The sequence below is a fragment of the Vipera berus genome (genome assembly GCF_964194415.1).
Source record: "Vipera berus genome assembly, chromosome: 3".
In the NCBI taxonomy this organism is placed as follows: Eukaryota; Metazoa; Chordata; class Lepidosauria; order Squamata; family Viperidae; genus Vipera; species Vipera berus.
In genome coordinates, this window is record NC_138204.1 from 204,370,487 (window position 1) to 204,387,095 (window position 16,609).

General features: G+C 42.6%; 1 protein-coding gene across 1 annotated transcript in view; it reads left to right on the forward strand.

Annotated features, from left to right (window-relative positions):
• The window catches only part of NSMCE2 (NSE2 (MMS21) homolog, SMC5-SMC6 complex SUMO ligase), a 265,597-nt gene that overhangs the window by 102,602 nt on the left and 146,386 nt on the right, over positions 1-16,609 (forward strand). The window contains exon 4 of the mRNA XM_081324456.1: positions 10,862-11,015. Within this exon, the coding sequence (XP_081180582.1) occupies positions 10,862-11,015 (154 nt within the window). The remainder of the gene's footprint in view (positions 1-10,861; positions 11,016-16,609) is intronic.

The window sequence follows — 16,609 nt, forward strand, 5'->3', positions numbered from 1 at the left end:
TTTGAAAAAGCAGAAATCAGAAAGGAACTGAGAATAGCCTGTCGCATTTTTTGCAAGTTGCCCTTATTGAAAATTTCTTTTCAATGAATATTTAGTTTTCAATTCAATTAAAAACATTTTCAAAGCAATCCTATATATCCAAGCTAATTTGCAAGCATGTTTATTTTGAATGTTGTTTATGAACTTAGCAAGAGCTGTAAATCTTGCAACTTGGAATGAAGGAATGGATTTGCTTGCCTTACAATCATCTGTGTAAGCTAGGCAGTCTCGGCTTGTGGGAGAAAGTGAGGAAATAATAATAATAATAATAATAATAATAATAATAATAATAATAATAATAATAATAATAATAATAATAATAATAATAATAATAATAATAATAATAATAATAATAATAATAAAAAATTTGGAAGGGACCTTGGAGGTCATCTAGTCCAACCCCCTGCTCAGGCAGGAAACCCTATACCATTTCAGGCAAATGGCTGTCCAGTCTCTTCTTAAAAACTTCCAGTGTTGGGAGCATTCACAGCTTCTGGAGGCAGGTTGTTCCACTGGTTAATTGTTCTAACTGTCAGGAAGTTTCTCCTTAGTTCTAGGTTGCTTCTCTCCTTGACTAGTTTCCATCCATTGCTTCTTGTCCTGCTTTCAGGTGCTTTGGAGAATAGCTTGGCTCCACAAAGTCTACCACAAAGCACTTGTCCACTTGACTATCAAAGTTTAATATTGGAGAGGTTGATATAACAGAACTTTGAGCATTAAAACAGGATATTCTTTCTATCTGTCTGTCTGTCTATCCAGAGCCATGTACACCCCTGATAAAATAGCATAGAGGAATATCCAGAAGTGAAATCTGAACACTACAAAAGAACTTTTGGTTTTGCGTTTAAGGAATGTGGAATATTTTTCAGTCTTAGCAACTTTAATGTATGGGCTTCAACTCCCAGAATTCCCATGCCTGACTAGGGAATTCTGGAAGTTGAAGTCCACATCTCTTAAAGTTACTAAGGTTGAGAACCGTGGTCATGTGGATGTGTCCACAAATTCACCATGAGACCGATTCTCAAAATGAGTGGTGTAAATAATATTCAAAGGTAATTCAGTTAAACATTTGGCCACCACCTACTGAGACCCAGTAAGATTATCATTGTTTCTGTTCCCCAGAGTTTCATTCTTGTGTTGTATTTCTACATATCTATTAACACATTTGCAGCTCAGCTTGTGAAAGAGGTTTAGGTACCTGTAATTTTGCTTGACTTGCTCCCAAACGTCTTATCTCTTTGCTTGTCTTTGGCTCCAGTTCATAGGATGCTTGTGCAAGCTGACAGGAGAATGTTTGTTTAAAAGTAACTATATTTTATTTTGGTGTCTTATACACTCCACACTAGCGGCCCCCCAACCTTTTGGGCACCAGGGACTGGTTCCGTAGAAAAAAGATTGTCATGGTTCTGACAGATGAAACTCTTCAAAAGAACTTTGAGGCAATGTTTACCTTAAAGAATCTTTTATTCGAGAAACAAAGTATCGGTACTATTTAGTCGAAACCCAAAACTAAATTCCCCTCCCCTGGATACAAAGTATCAAAGCACAATTCCCTCCTCCAATAGGTAAAGGTAAAGGTTCCCCCGCACATGCGTGCTAGTCATTTCCAACTCTAGGGGCCGGTGCTCATCTCCGTTTCAAAGCCGAAGAGCCAGCGCTTGTCCGAAGACGTCTCCGTGGTCATGTGGCCGGCATGACTGGACGCCAAAGGCGCACGGAACACTGTTACCTTCCCACCATAGTGTTCCCTATTTTTCTACTTGCATTTTTACGTGCTTTCGAACTGCTAGGTTGGCAGAAGCTGGGACGAGTAACAGGTGCTCACTCTGTTACGCGGCACTCGGGATTCAACCCACCAAACTGCCGACCTTCTGATCAACATCCTCCAATAGACCATCATAAATCACATTCCCCAATTAGCTTGAAGCACGGGCTTTCTCCCCAGCTCTCCAGCCCGCCAAAACTCTTATCAACTCTGGGCCCAATCACCTTGGATTCCCACGGCTGAGTTATTATTGTTATGACTAGCTGGACTCTCATCCACATTCCCCCTCCCGGCGTCAACTCACTCTAGAAGCCATAGAGAAAAATGGCTGCATTTCCATCTGTTGTCAAAGCAAGAACATTTGACGTTAGCAGCATTGATAGATATTTTTCTGCAGACAAGAGGGGGAGTGATTTTAATTTAATTTAATTTAATAATTTGATTTCTATACCGCCCTTCTCCCGAAGGATTCAGGGCGGTGAACAGGGCAATACACAATAAAAATATTATACAAAAATTAAAAAGCCATTAAACATTATGCCCTTAAAATTAATACATATTACAATTAAAACTATTTATAAAAACCCAACCCCATCCCGTCAGACCAGGCCAGCTTGTTCGAAAAAGAAAGTTTTGAGATCGCGCCGGAAGGAGCGAAGGTCGGGGGCCGTCCGGAGCTCAACCGGTAAGCTGTTCCAAAGGTCTGGCGCGCCCACAGAGAACGCTCTCCCCCTGGGGGTCACCAATCGGCATTCTTTGATCGGCGGCACCCTGAGGAGGCCCTCTCTGTGGGAGCGCACTGGACGGAGGGAAGTTGACACCGGCCGCAGGTGTTGCCGTAGGTAATCCGGACCCATGCCATGAAGGGCTTTGTAAGTCATCACTAACACCTTGAACCTCACCCGGAGAGCAACCGGTAGCCAATGCAGCTCGCGGAGCAAAGGTGTAACATGGGAGTATCGGGAAACTCCCAAAACAACTCGCGCGGTTGCATTCTGTACCAGCTGGAGTCTCCGGGTGGACCTCAAGGGCAGCCCCATGTAGAGAGCATTACAGTAGTCTAGACGAGAGGTCACGAGCGCATGAGTGACTGTGCGCAAGGCATCCCGGTCTAGATAGGGCCGCAACTAGCGCACCAGGCGAACCTGGGCAAAGGCCCCCCTAGTCACAGCTCCAATATGCTCTTCCAAAGAGAGCTGTGAATCTAGAAGGACCCCCAAGTTGCGGGCCCTATCTACGGGGGGTAATAGCTCACCCCCCATGGCCAATGATGGAATAATCGGAATTTCCCGGGATGCCGGCACGAACAGCCACTCAGTCTTGTCAGGGTTGAGTCGAAGCCTGTTCCTCCCCATCCAGACCCGGACCGCCTCCAGGCAACGGGACATCACGTCGAGGGCATCGCTGGGGTGGTTTGGGGTAGAAATAAAAAGTTGGGTATCATCAGCATATTGGTGATACCCAACTCCAAAACCACGAATGATCTCACCCAGCGGCTTCATATAGATGTTGAACAGGAGAGGCGAGAGAACCGATCCCTGAGGAACTCCACAAATGAGAGGTCTCAAGGTCGATCTCTGCCCCCCTGCCAACACCGACTGCGAACGTCCCAGAAGGTAAGAGGAGAACCACTGGAGAACTGTGCCTCCCACTCCTAACCCTCTGAGACGCCGCAGCAGGATACCATGGTCGATGGTATCAAAAGCCGCTGAGAGGTCTAAAAGGACTATGACAGAGGAGCAACCTCTGTCCCGAGCCCGCCAAAGATCATTCGCCAGCGCGACCAATGCCGTCTCCGTGCTGTACCCGGGCCTGAAACCCGATTGGTACGGGTCTAGGTAGTCAGCTTCATCCAAGAACAAAGGGAGCTGCTGCGCCACCACGCTCTCAACAACATTTTGCATGCTGCCTGTATCCCGCAAATGGGGCTTCTCTTGTTTTCATGGCCCGCTTGCTGGCATGCCGCGGCCCGGTGCCAGTTCATGGACTGGAGGTTGGGGATCCCTGCTCCACACAGAATATGCTGCTGTGACATATGGAAATTCAAAAGCAACAACTTCCCCTGCGTATCTCGAATGAAGTAGGATTGGAGCAATGTTTGAGATGACTCCTTGGGAACATTTGTTGTCATAAAAGAGATTTAGCGAAAGTGCTTGTCATTATTTCAGGAACTATTGGCTGCTACCAGGATATTATTTAAAGGGTGTGTGCAAGAGTGTGTGTGTGTACATAGTCATACCTAAAAGAATATCTCAGATTGGCACTGTGAAGTGTATGTGAAAGCATTCAGGTATGGGCAGGTGAACTTTCCCAATTTCTCCTGGATTAAATCGTAAGAAATGACATCCTGTTGATGTTAATTGAGAGTGATTGCTTGGTTAAAGAAGTCTCAACTGATTAATTGCGGGGAACATGTATTTCATTCACACGTGCGCATTAACAGAATAATAATTCAGAAATGGGATCTTCACAGATTCCTCTCTGTGGGGGACAGAGTTGCAGGGAAACTTGAGTCCTTGGGTAACCCCTATGATGAAATAATATTTTCTGGTTTATGAACAATACTCTTAGGATTTAATGTGTCTGATTTAGGAGCTTAGTAATAGTGAATGAGCAACCAGTCTCCCTTTTGGTTACTGTATGTTGGGTCCTGTTGTTGCAACTCCCAAACTACTCAGCCTACACGTTGCCTGGGAAATTGGGAGAGTAACAGTCACAACCAGTTTGAAGCATATGAGGCTAAGGAAGGGCACGTATTGCAGAAAAGCTATGTATCTCACTGCTCATTTTAATTTTGTAGGGCACATCCAAATTCATTTTGGATAATGTTCTCCGATCTTTTTAGGTCAATGTTTTTCAAACTTTGCAACTTTATAATGCATGGGCTTCAACGCCCAGAATTCCCTAGTCAACATGCCAAGTTTGAAAAACCATGCTCTGGGTAAAAATTGGGCAGTATTCTCTCCCACGCAACCCCCATGGAACATATATTAGTCTTCACAGATATTTGCACATTTTTAAACAGTTCCCAAAATAATAGCATTGTTTTTCATATTGCAAGATATTCCTGTTAATTAATAGGATCTGAATAGCTGGGACTGATTAGGAAAACTTCTTTGAAGATGTGCTGGATAGCTACATGAAAAGTTTAATCCAATATGTAACTCTGTAAATGAAAAAATAAATTCCGTTCTTGTAATCATAAGGAGGGACGCGGTGGCTCAGTGGGTTAGGATGCTGAGCTTGTCGATCAGAAGGTGGGCAGTTTGGCGGGTTGAAACCCGAGTGCCGCGTAACAGAGTGAGCGCCTGTTACTCGTCCCAGCTTCTGCCAACCTAGCAGTTCGAAAGCACGTAAAAATGCAAGTAGGAAAATAGGGACCACTACGGTGGGAAGGTAACAGCGTTCCGTGTGCCTTTGGCGTCTAGTCATGCCGGCCACATGATCACGGAGATGTCCTTGGACAAGCGCTGGCTCTTCGGCTTTGAAACGGAGATGAGCACCGGACCCTAGAGTCGGAAACGACTAGCATGCATGTGCGGGGGAACCTTTACCTTTACCTAATCGTAAGGAAGACAGGGAATATAGTATCTCCCTTATATAAATCTATGGTTAGAATGCGCTTGGAGTTCTAACTATATTTTTTTAGATATATTGTATATTATTCTATATTGAGAGCCATTTTGGCCTAGTAGTGAAAGTGCTGGTCTTTACTACTGGAAACTGGGAAACCGGGAGATGGTGAGTTCTAGTCCTTCCCTAGGCATGAAAACTGGCTAGATGACTTTGAGCCAGTCACCAGGAGACTGTGAGTTCTAGTACCACTTTAGGCATGAAAACTGGCTGGGTGTCTTTTGACCATTCACTGTCTCTCAACCCATCCCATTCCACCCCACCCCACCCCACAGTTATTCTGTGGAAAATAGGAGAGGAAGAAGTATTTTTTTGTTAAATTTATTTGCTGCCTATCTCACTGTGGGGCTACTTGAGGTGGCTATATTATACATGTTCACTGCTTTGAATTAACTTATAAAGTAATAAAGACAGGATAAAAATCTAATCAACAAATAAAATTGTCAAGTCCTTTTAAACTAAGAGGAATTTTCTTCCATCATTTTTAGTGATGGTATGGTAGAGTCTTCTGGTATGGGTAGGCTGAATAACATGTCATATCTCAAAGACTACCTGTTACAATGGTATTTGTACTAGTTGATATTAAATAACAATTTAGGATATCAATATTACAAGCATAAAATTAAATCATTTTATTTTTTGAATTTGAGTAGATTGCTGTAGATTACATCAAAGCATTTGTTGTATAATAAAGAATTTGGTCTGGAGATAGTTACTTAGTATTGAAATTGATATATACCTGATATATTGTTAATAAAAGGGAAAAATACAAGCTAAACTAATTTAACAAGAATTAAAATAACAAAAAATAATTTTGAAGAAGAAAGAAAAAGGAAAAAGATTATGGGTTACTAACTTTTTCTTTTTTGTACATCTGCTAATTTGCCATATTGTATAAATTTAACAAACTCTGGATCATAACAAACTCTGGCAAGTCCTTAAAGAGATGGGCATACCAGACCATCTTATTTGTCTCTTGAGAAATCTATATGCGGGCCAAGAAGCAACAGTGAGAACTGGACACGGAACCACTGATTGGTTCAAAATTGGGAAAGGAGTCCGGCAAGGCTGTATACTGTCGCCTTGCCTGTTTAACTTATATGCAGAGCACATCATGAGAAAGGCAGGGCTAGATGAATCAAAAGTTGGAATTAAGATTGCCGGAAGAAACATCAACAACCTAAGATATGCAGATGATACCACTCTAATGGCAGAAAGTGAAGAAGAACTAAAGAGCCTCTTGTTGCGGGTGAAGAAGGAGAGTGCAAAACTTGGATTGAAATTAAACATTAAGAAAACCAAGATCATGGCATCTGGCCCTCTCAATTCCTGGCAAATAGATGGGGAAGAAATGGAGGTAGTGACAGATTTTATTTTCCTGGGCTCCAAGATCACTGCAGATGGGGACTGTAGCCAAGAAATTAAAAGACGCTTGCTCCTTGGGAGGAAAGCCATGGCAAATCTAGACAGCACACTAAAAAGCAGAGACATCACCCTGTCAACAAAAGTGCGTATAGTCAAGGCTATGGTCTTTCCAGTTGCAATGTATGGCAGTGAAAGTTGGACCATAAGAAAGGCTGAGCGCCAAAGAATTGAAGCCTTTGAACTATGGTGCTGGAGAAGACTCCTGCGAGTTCCTTGGACTGCAAGGCGATCAAACCGGTCAGTCCTAGAGGAGATCAACCCTGACTGCTCTTTGGAAGGCCAGATCCTGAAGCTAAAACTCAAGTACTTTGGCCACCTAATGAGAAGGAAGGACTCACTGGAGAAGAGCCTAATGCTGGGAAAGATTGAGGGCAATAGAAGAAGGGGACGACAGAGAATGAGGTGGCTGGATGGAGTCACTGAAGCAGTAGGTGTGAGCTTAAATGGACTCCAGAAGATAGTAGAGGACAGGAAGGCCTGGATGGGTCGGACACGACTTCGCAACTAACAACAACAACAAATAAATTTAAGCCACCTTAGAAACCAGCATGTAAATGCTTATTTTTGCAATGTTGTGTAATATATTGTATGTATGGAGATCATTCTTGCTTAAATTTGGTTAAACTATTATGTATATATAAAACATTAGTTTTGCCATTGCTACATATTCCCTAAGTTTTAAGTTCCCAAAGAGATATAAGATACTATTGGAATTGTATCTTGTTTCCAGTGGGGAGTAAAATTTATTCTTGCTGTTATAAGCATATATCACATTAAATTATAATGCTTCTGATAATTTTTTCTGAGATTATTATGCCTACTAAAAAGACTTGTAGTTTCATTTCAAATTTAAATCAATTTTTGACACCTCCACCATATATGACAACGTGTTTTTCTGATTCATGACATTTCCAACATTAATTATCATATGATTTGTCTGTGGTAAATGAATGAATGAACCTTTATTGTCAAAGTACAACCATGTATACATTGAGATTGGCTGAGCCTCCCTTCGTGCCCCCACCACCACAACTCACAGTGACAACAAACCCACCATCTTGTTACACCATGTAAGCTGATTGCACAACACAACGGCCTTGCAAGTCAATCATACATAAAGTTATTTCCCGTTCAGGATCCTGACAGCCCACGGATAGAAGCTGTTCTTCAGCCTGTTGGTATGGCTGGCTATACTCCTATATTTCCTACTCGGTGTGAGTCATCCCTGGTCAGTACCTTACTGATGGCATTGTATACCGTCTGTAGAACATTTTGTAACTTCCTTTAAGCTATAACTTGGCATACATTTTACAGATTTAGTCCGTAATTGCTTGTTCCTTTAATGACTTGGAAGACATCAGATTTTACTAACAAATTGGTTGTCTCTAGCATGAGAACCACCAGTTTAATTCCATAGATTGCTCATCAAACCTCAAAGCAGATATTGTTGAACTGAAAAAAAAGTGTGTGGGGTGTGTGTGTGTGTGTGTGTGTGTGTGTGTGTGTGTGTAAAGGTCAGTTGTAATAATGAGTAGGCTGGAACTGAGAAGAAAAGACGGTAGTGATTGTGGAATGAAAGCAAGTAAGAGGACACATGATAGAGGCAAATAAAAATTGTACAAGGTGTAGAAAACATGGATAGTGAAAAGTTTTTCATGTCATCAATATTCAGTGTTAGAACTCAGTCCATCCTCTGAAACTGCAAGGGAGATTCAGAACTGATCAAAAGAAGGAAGTATAGTTAAGTGTTCCTCAGCCTAGTTATCTTCTTAAAACAGTGTTTCTCAATCTTGGCTATTTGAAAGGTGTAGACTTCAACTCATACATCTTCAACCAGCCATGGTTGAGAAACACTATGCTTAGTGTATAGGTCAGTGGTGCTGAACCTATGGCACGTGTGCCGGAGGCGGCACTCAGAGCCCTCTCTGTTGGCACACGTGCCACCGCCACCAGCAGCAGGTCCATCAGGCCACCACCACCGCCTGGAGCAGGAGCCCCGCCCAGCACAAAGGAGGCGAAGCGGCCAACTTGCAAGCTCGAATAGAGGTGGTAGAGCAGAGGTCACTAACCATTGTCGATTGGTGGACTGGAAGAAAAGGGAGGGGGAAGCATTTTACATGCGTGCATGCACGCACGGGGCTGCGAGCACGCACACGCTGCAAATGGGGAGGGGCGAGTGCCTGCGTGATACTCACTAGCCCTGCCCCGTTCTTCCGTGGTGCAGCGTCTTGTATCTGCACCCCGCAGTGCTGCAGCGGCCGTTTTTGCCCCTTGCAGCACAGTGGACCATTTTTGTGCCCCCGGGTTTTGCATGCCAGAGGCGGCACTCAGAGGCACCTCCCTGCCCCCCCTGAGGGCACCACAATGCTGATGCGGCCCTGGCACTTTGCGATAAATAAGTGGGGTTTGGTTACTCAGTGTCTAAAAGGTTCACCATCACTGGTATAGGTCAATTAGTGCAGGTTCGAGTCCCACCAGGCTCAAGGTTGACTCAGCTTTCCATCCTTCCATGATAGGTAAAATGAGGACCCAGATTGTTGGGGGCAATTAAGCTGACTTTGTAATAATGCCGCTTGGGGTGTGTGTGAAAGCCCTAATAAGCAGGCATATACATAGAATGAAGGCTACTGCTAAGCTTGTAAGCCGCCCTGAGTCTTCGGAGAAGGGCGGGATATAAATGGGATTAAAATAAAAAAATAAATTCCCAGAATTGCTTATCTATTCTGTCTATTACTGAGAATTCTGGGTGTCGAAATTCAAACATCTGGAAGTTAGTAGGACTGGGAACGACGGGTCTAGTTATACAAGGAGTCCTCGACTGATAACTGCAATTGAGCCCAAAATTTATGTTGCTAACTGAGAAATTTATGAAGTGAGTCTTGCTCCATTTTACGCCTTGCCTTGCCTTGCCACATTTGTTATCTGAATCCCTGGAGTTCAATTAGTAACAGAGTTGTTAAATGAATCTGGTTTCCTCATTGACTTTGCTTGTCAGGAGGTCGCAAAAGACAATCACATGACCCCAGGACACTACAACCGTCATAAACGTGAGTCAGTTGTCAAGCACCTGAATATAAATCATGTGACCACGGGGAGGCTGCAATGGTCATAGGTGTGAAAAATGGCCATAAGCCACTTTTTCCAGTGCCATTGTAACTTCGAACAATCACTAAATGAACTGTTGTAAGTCGAGGACTACAAAAACTGAGGAATTTGTTGCCTTCAGTCTTGGCCACGGCCATCAATTTAGGTAGCTTTAAAAGAAGACTGGGCACATTTTAATTTTGTGCGGTATTCAAAATTTCAAAACATCTACGAACAGAGTAAAGTAGTGATCTGGCAAATCCTAAAGGAGATGTTGATACTTATGGTTGAAGCTTTACAGAGATAGGGGATGCTTGTTCTTGCACATGGTTGCATTCCTTCCTCCGTGAAGTCACTATTGATGCATTTGTAGGGAAAAATGGTAAATGTGAATCAATGTTGCTTTGGCTCTCGCTTTTCTCAAAGTTCCTAGAGTTGTGAGTTCAGTCCATTTGTTTAATTTTTCAAAGAATATTTAATTAGCATGCCTAGTTTCAATATCACTATTTCTGAGAATGCTTCATTTCTAAAGACCTTTCTTCCATTCTCTTTTACTGCTCTGGAAACTTTAAAAATAAAGACATGCTGCAATGTTATGGTACTATTTTGTGGCAGAATTTTTGAGCACATTCGTTTCAAAATTCCCCATTTGAATCGAATCAAGTCATTAATTAAGTCCATCAATCCCATTTTCATGAAAATAGTGGCATGTACTGTAAAGTTGGTGTAATAATTTCCATATTCTTGCAGTTCTGGAATTTAATGTCATTGGAGCAACGTGGATAATCTGGGAATTTTAGAAAATTCACTGCCTTTTTTTCTGATGAGCTCAGACAACTGATATTTGCTTGGGAATAACTGAGTTAAATCTATGTCTTCCTTTATGTTATGTATGTGTGTGTTTTCCTTTTCCAGTTAAAACAAGAGAAACCAGAAATTGTCCCAGATATAAGATGTCTAGTCATGGAGAGATTCAGAAACCTGGAAAGCAAGAACTGTGCTGCTGATTTACAGAGAAACGAGAAAGTTATCGTATTTAAGGAGCAGCTAACGCAGATGAAGGCTCAGTGTAAGTGTGGCTTTATTGCTAAATTCATCATGTTCTATATGGTCTCAGCACCTCGGCGACTTTTGTCTCTTAGTATGAAGCTGTGATAATTATTCATGTGTTAAGAAAATATATATATATAGCTGCCCAAGTCACGCTGACTCCAGGCAGCTTACAGAAATAAAAATCCCACACACCAAACCGAATACCTCCCCCGATGTTCCTAGCGACAACAATCAAGCAAGCCACTTGATGGGTTTTGTATCACCCTTGGGTCCCTAGGCCCATTGGCAAACACCAAGTCTTAAGGGTCTTTTGAAAGTGTCAAGGTGGGAACCAGTCTTATTCCCACGGGATTGATGTTCCACAGGGAGGAAGCCACCATGGAAAAGGGCCTTCTTCTTGTTCTGCATTAGATGAAACCCCATTGGAGAGTGGGACTCTGCCTCCCTGCTCTAGTGGGTTGGGTCGATGTAACTGAGAAACGATGCCCCTTCAAATAAGCTGGTCCCAAGCTATGTAGGGTTGTTGTTTTTTTAATTCCATTTATATCCCGCCCTTCTCCGAAGACTCAGGGCGACTTACAAGCTTAGCAGTAAAAATGCATCCAGCACCTTGAATTGGAACCAGATGCAAATCGGCAAAAGATGCACAAATCTAAATGTGGGAATGGTCAGTTTTTGGCCTCCCAACCTTCAGCTTTCCCAAACGTTTCTTATCGGCCTTTATGTGAATTACAGTGATGAGCACACTCTCCTGGTTCGCACAGGATGGCATGTGGGAGATTTGGGAAACGCTATGATAGAGCTTTCACATATATTTTTTAGTATCTTGTTTTTGTAATGATCTCATAGGCACCTGAGTAGTTCTCACTACGTATCCAATTATCACTATGTATCCTATTTTTTTTGAGATTGATGGGGTTTATGTAATGTTGTATTTAGTATTCAAAAAAAGGAGGTGAATAAAAGTTCAGCGGGCAGTTGCTCAGGGTTTTTTTAGGGAGACGAGGCTGCCTGGCTGGTTCAGAGCATCTCTATCGACCCGGGTCTGAATTCTTTTCCCTACACTAAACTTGCACAAAACCACGCAGGGCATCACATTTTGAACTAATTTAAAGTTTCTGGGTACTTTTCAAGGGCAGCCCAGGGCTAGAGAAACCCACTGCTCTGCATCTAAAACAAATAGCACGTAGATTTTTGCTCAGGCCTCCTATCCCAAATAGCCTCTTGGCTTTCAAAGAGGAGCAAAGGAAAACCAGTATTCCTGTCTAGAATGTTGGGATGAAAAAAACTGAATAGAGCTTTTTGTTGTTGTTGTTCTTTGTGTTCCCATCCATTTTTAACAACTGGTCTTTTGAATTTCTCTTATCAAGTGGGTGAGTGATGATTTCTCTGGATTCTTTCTTGGGAAGGAAAAAAAATCTAACAATTTCTCAAGGGCAGGATTCCCCCATATTAGTGACCAACTCAAAAATAACCCCTGGAGTTCCCCACCCCATCCATTGAATGGGATTGAATCATCCCTCCTTGCGACTGAATTGAAGCGTTGAATTAAATTTAAAGCTCCAGGGACCTGCAAAAAGCCCTGTAGAGCAGGGGTGTCAAACTCAATTTCATTGAGGGCCGCATCAGCATTGCGGTTGCCCTCAGGGGGCCGGGTAGGTATGGCCAGGGTGGGCGTGGCCTACTGGGTGGGCGTGGCTAGAGTGCATATGGCCTACTGGGTGGGCGTGGCCAGCTCTACATCGTTCGCATCAAGGGTGCCTATGGGGGCCTGGGCAGGAGTGGGACAGATCTGAGGGTGTCTGGTAGAAGGAGGGTCTCTGGGCCAGTGGGGGCCGTTCCCTCACTGTTTCCAGGATGGCTTCGCGAGCCACATGAAACTACTTCGCGGGCTGGATCTGGCCCCTGGGCCTTGTGTTTGACATGTCTGCTGTAGAGCAACCAAAAGGACTTCACTCCCAAAGACACACAGAGTCTTCTCATTAGTAAATAGGAGTGAGCAAACAACACTCCACGAGATTTTCACCAAAATTATCTTCTTCTTTGAAGGAATTTTAAGAGCAAATTCTCTATCATCAAACTGAATGGAAGCCAGAACGATTATTGTTATACTCTTGTTTCCAATTAATATGTACACTTAAAAAGATCCAACACTTACTTTTTACTTTCCTTTTAATTTACTAGTACCTGTAAATTGTTTTAAAACACAAAAGAGGACAGTGGAGGCGGGGGGGGGGAGGGTGAAAGAAGCCATAATTTTCATTCTACTCACTGGGCTCAAAGGAAGGTGTCCCAAGTAGTAAAAAAAAAAGTATTTTTCTTTAGTTTCATGGTGCTGGTTTTATTTACGTAAGTATGTAAGGAAAATCTTGCTCCATATCCTTTTTTAATATTTGAAGGTGAGCTTTTTAAAAAAATTTATACATATGTTACATTCTCGTTTTGATATGATCTTTTTAAACTGATTAGGTAAGCTGTTTTCATTTTGTCACTCTAACAAAATTGCTCCAATTTCACAATCCAGGCTGTGTTGCAACTCTAAAGAGACCTTTGCTATAATCATGGAACTGTATTGTTAGAAAATGCTTACGGTGTCTGTTCCCAGGTTTACAGCTTGTGTATATAAGCCCTGCAACACTGCAGTATATTAAAATCCCTATGGCCCAATTCAGTCATTTTGGGGCTGCTGTGGGAAAACTGGGATCCTTGGACAGCTTGTTTTCCAAATTTCTTCCAGGCATGCCCGGCCACAGTGCTATTGGGAATAATGCAGGCTGCATTTCCAGTTTGCAGAAGGCAAGGAAGAAACCAAAGGGCCTATTTATGGAAGTAGTTCATATCCAATTGATTTTGAAAAATTAATATGCATTTAATTTTGGTGTTCCACAAGCACTTTTTAAACTGGTATGGGGTCATTTCTTTCAGATTCTTAAGGCTAATTCTTGGCTTATTGTGATCTACCAAAGCTTGGAATGGTGAGGCAATAGTTTGTGTGAATGAAGTGTCTGGAAACTGCTTCTCTAGAGCAGGGGTGTCAAACTCAATTTCATTGAGGGCCGCATCAGCATTGCGGTTGCCCTCAAGGGGCCAGGTGGGTATGGCCTGGGTGGGCGTGGCCTACTGGGTGGGCGTGGCTAGAGTGCATATGGCCTACTGGGTGGGCATGGCCAGCTCTACATCGTTGGCATCAAGGGTGCCTATGGGGGCCTGGGCAGGAGTGGGACAGATCTGAGGGTCTCTGGCAGAAGGAGGGTCTCTGGGCCAGGGCCAAGGCAGTGGGGGCCGTTCCCTCACTGTTTCCAGGATGGCTTCGCGGGCCACATGAAACCACTTCGCGGGCCGGATCCGGCCCCCGGGCCTTGTGTTTGACATGTCTGCTCTAGAGCATGTTTTCGTAAAGTAAATATTTGTGGATAGGTAACCTTAGGTAGGCTGATATAGAAAATCTTTCGAAGATTTTTGAAGTAAGGCATCTAAGTTCTTCAGTACTAGGATACTGTGGATTTAAAGGGAAAATAAAGTTTCTCTGGAGTCAACTCCTTTTGATGGCATATAGACAAACTCATGGGATTACCTTGGTAAGAATATGAAAGGGTTTGCTATTGCTGTTTTTCAGATGTTGAGATTCTCAGTACAACTGGCTATTTACTGGTTGCCTCCTACTCAACACTAATGGCTGATTCTGCTTAGCATTTTAAGATCAGCCAAGACAGGGCTGCCCTCAGCTTAGTATAATAATTGTATTAAAATACTTAGTTGGGAGAGGAAATGAGCAATTATAAATTACAGACTAGATTTCTGTCTTTGGCAAACAAAAGAAAGAGCTCTTAGCAATATACTTCCTTAGCAAGAGAAGTCTATGCAAAGTCTGCAGGTAAGAATGCTAATATAGTGTCCAAACTCAGGGGTCCCCAATCCCCGGGCTATGGCCCACTACTAGGCCGTGGCCCATTCAGAACTAGACTGCTTAAGCGGTGAGTGAGCGGCAGGCATGTGTGCTTGCGCGCGAAACTCCATTTCTGTAAGCAGGGGGTGCACACACTTGTACACAGAGCTTCATTGCGCAAATGGAGCTGGACATGGGCCTGCCAGTCACACAGAACCATCTGCTCTCCCCCACCACCGGCCTGCCAAGCTGGAATGGTTCGGCCTGCTGTCCTAATGTACCTTCCGCAAAGGAGAACTCATTTGCTCTCAAAGCTTTGTTTCCGTATCATATAGAATATATTATTAGGAAACTGCAACATACATAACACCGGAGAGTGAGCCACTGTGGTTTGGAGAAGAATTGTTGAGGGACATAATCTTTGTAATTAAGATTGTGGGCAGAATATTTGAAATTTCAATGCCCCACTGTATAAAAAGTATTCCCTCTTCCTAGAGCATCCTGGGAAACATAGTTCTTCGATGGGGAGCGCCATAGAACTCCTACCACCATTTTGAAATTAAGTTCTCAATTAGGTTGGGGTTTCTGTGAAACCCTAGTTCTTAACTAGTGTGCAAGACCTCCATCAATCCCTTATTGATGAGTAACTTGAACTACACTGAAATACATGAACAATCTTGGTGAGTATTTTAGGAGTTGTGTAGGCTGCCCTGGCACACAGTGCCCTGAAATTTAAGTTCTACCTGGGCAGTTTGACCTTTTATGTCTCCTTTTACATATGAAGTTTATTAACCTTGGTACAATATCGGGAACATAAGAGAGTTTTGGAATAATTTCATTCTCTTTTACTGCAGCCATCTGCCACAGTTCAGATTGTAATGAACTTAATCTATAGTAAGATGGGAATTCTAGGTCTAAGCCAAGTTTATATTTTGAAAAAAGAAGCTGATGTTGGCTAGGAAATAGATCATTTTACTGATACTATATTAGTTTGGCAGTCTTTATTTTCTCACAGCCACAAAGGTTATGCTGCTAAGGTATGCAAAACAATAACCATGCAATTGTAATGGAATGTTTCTGCCTTAGCTTCAGGGGGAATACATGCCAACATGCATATAGATAATTAACACTCACACATACGTACATGTCTAACTCTTAAAACTGTCAAATATGTGCTCAAAAGATTCAGCTTATGGCAACAGCTGTTGTTAAATGCTCATGGAGGAAGAGGTAAAGTGGGAAAATCAGAAGGTGATAAGTCTTCTTCAAGTGGAGCTCGGTGACTTCATGTTTGTAGTCTTCATAGAAGACTACAAGTTGAAGTCTTCATAGTTGAAGACTTCTTGAGAGCCATGCAAAAATGGTTAGCCACTGCCTTTTAAAGGATTTTTTTTTTTAAAAACTTCCCATTCTAGTATAGAGCCTTGATATTTCTTAGTGGTGTCCTGTCCAAGGCACGACTTTGCTTGGCTCCCTCCATCACCCAGAACAAATCAACTTGCTGCTGTCAACTGCTGAGATGGGTATTATAGAAGAGTATTTAAATTCATTATTGAGTCACCTGAATAGACCAGCAAGACTGATGATCATGATGATAACGAACACAGTTGTCACTCATTGTAACAAGACTTAATCTATAAATCAAACAGAGCTTAATCTTTTGATTATTAACTGATTGGTTAAATCTGCATCAATTTGCAAATAACTAAAACAATAGATTTGAG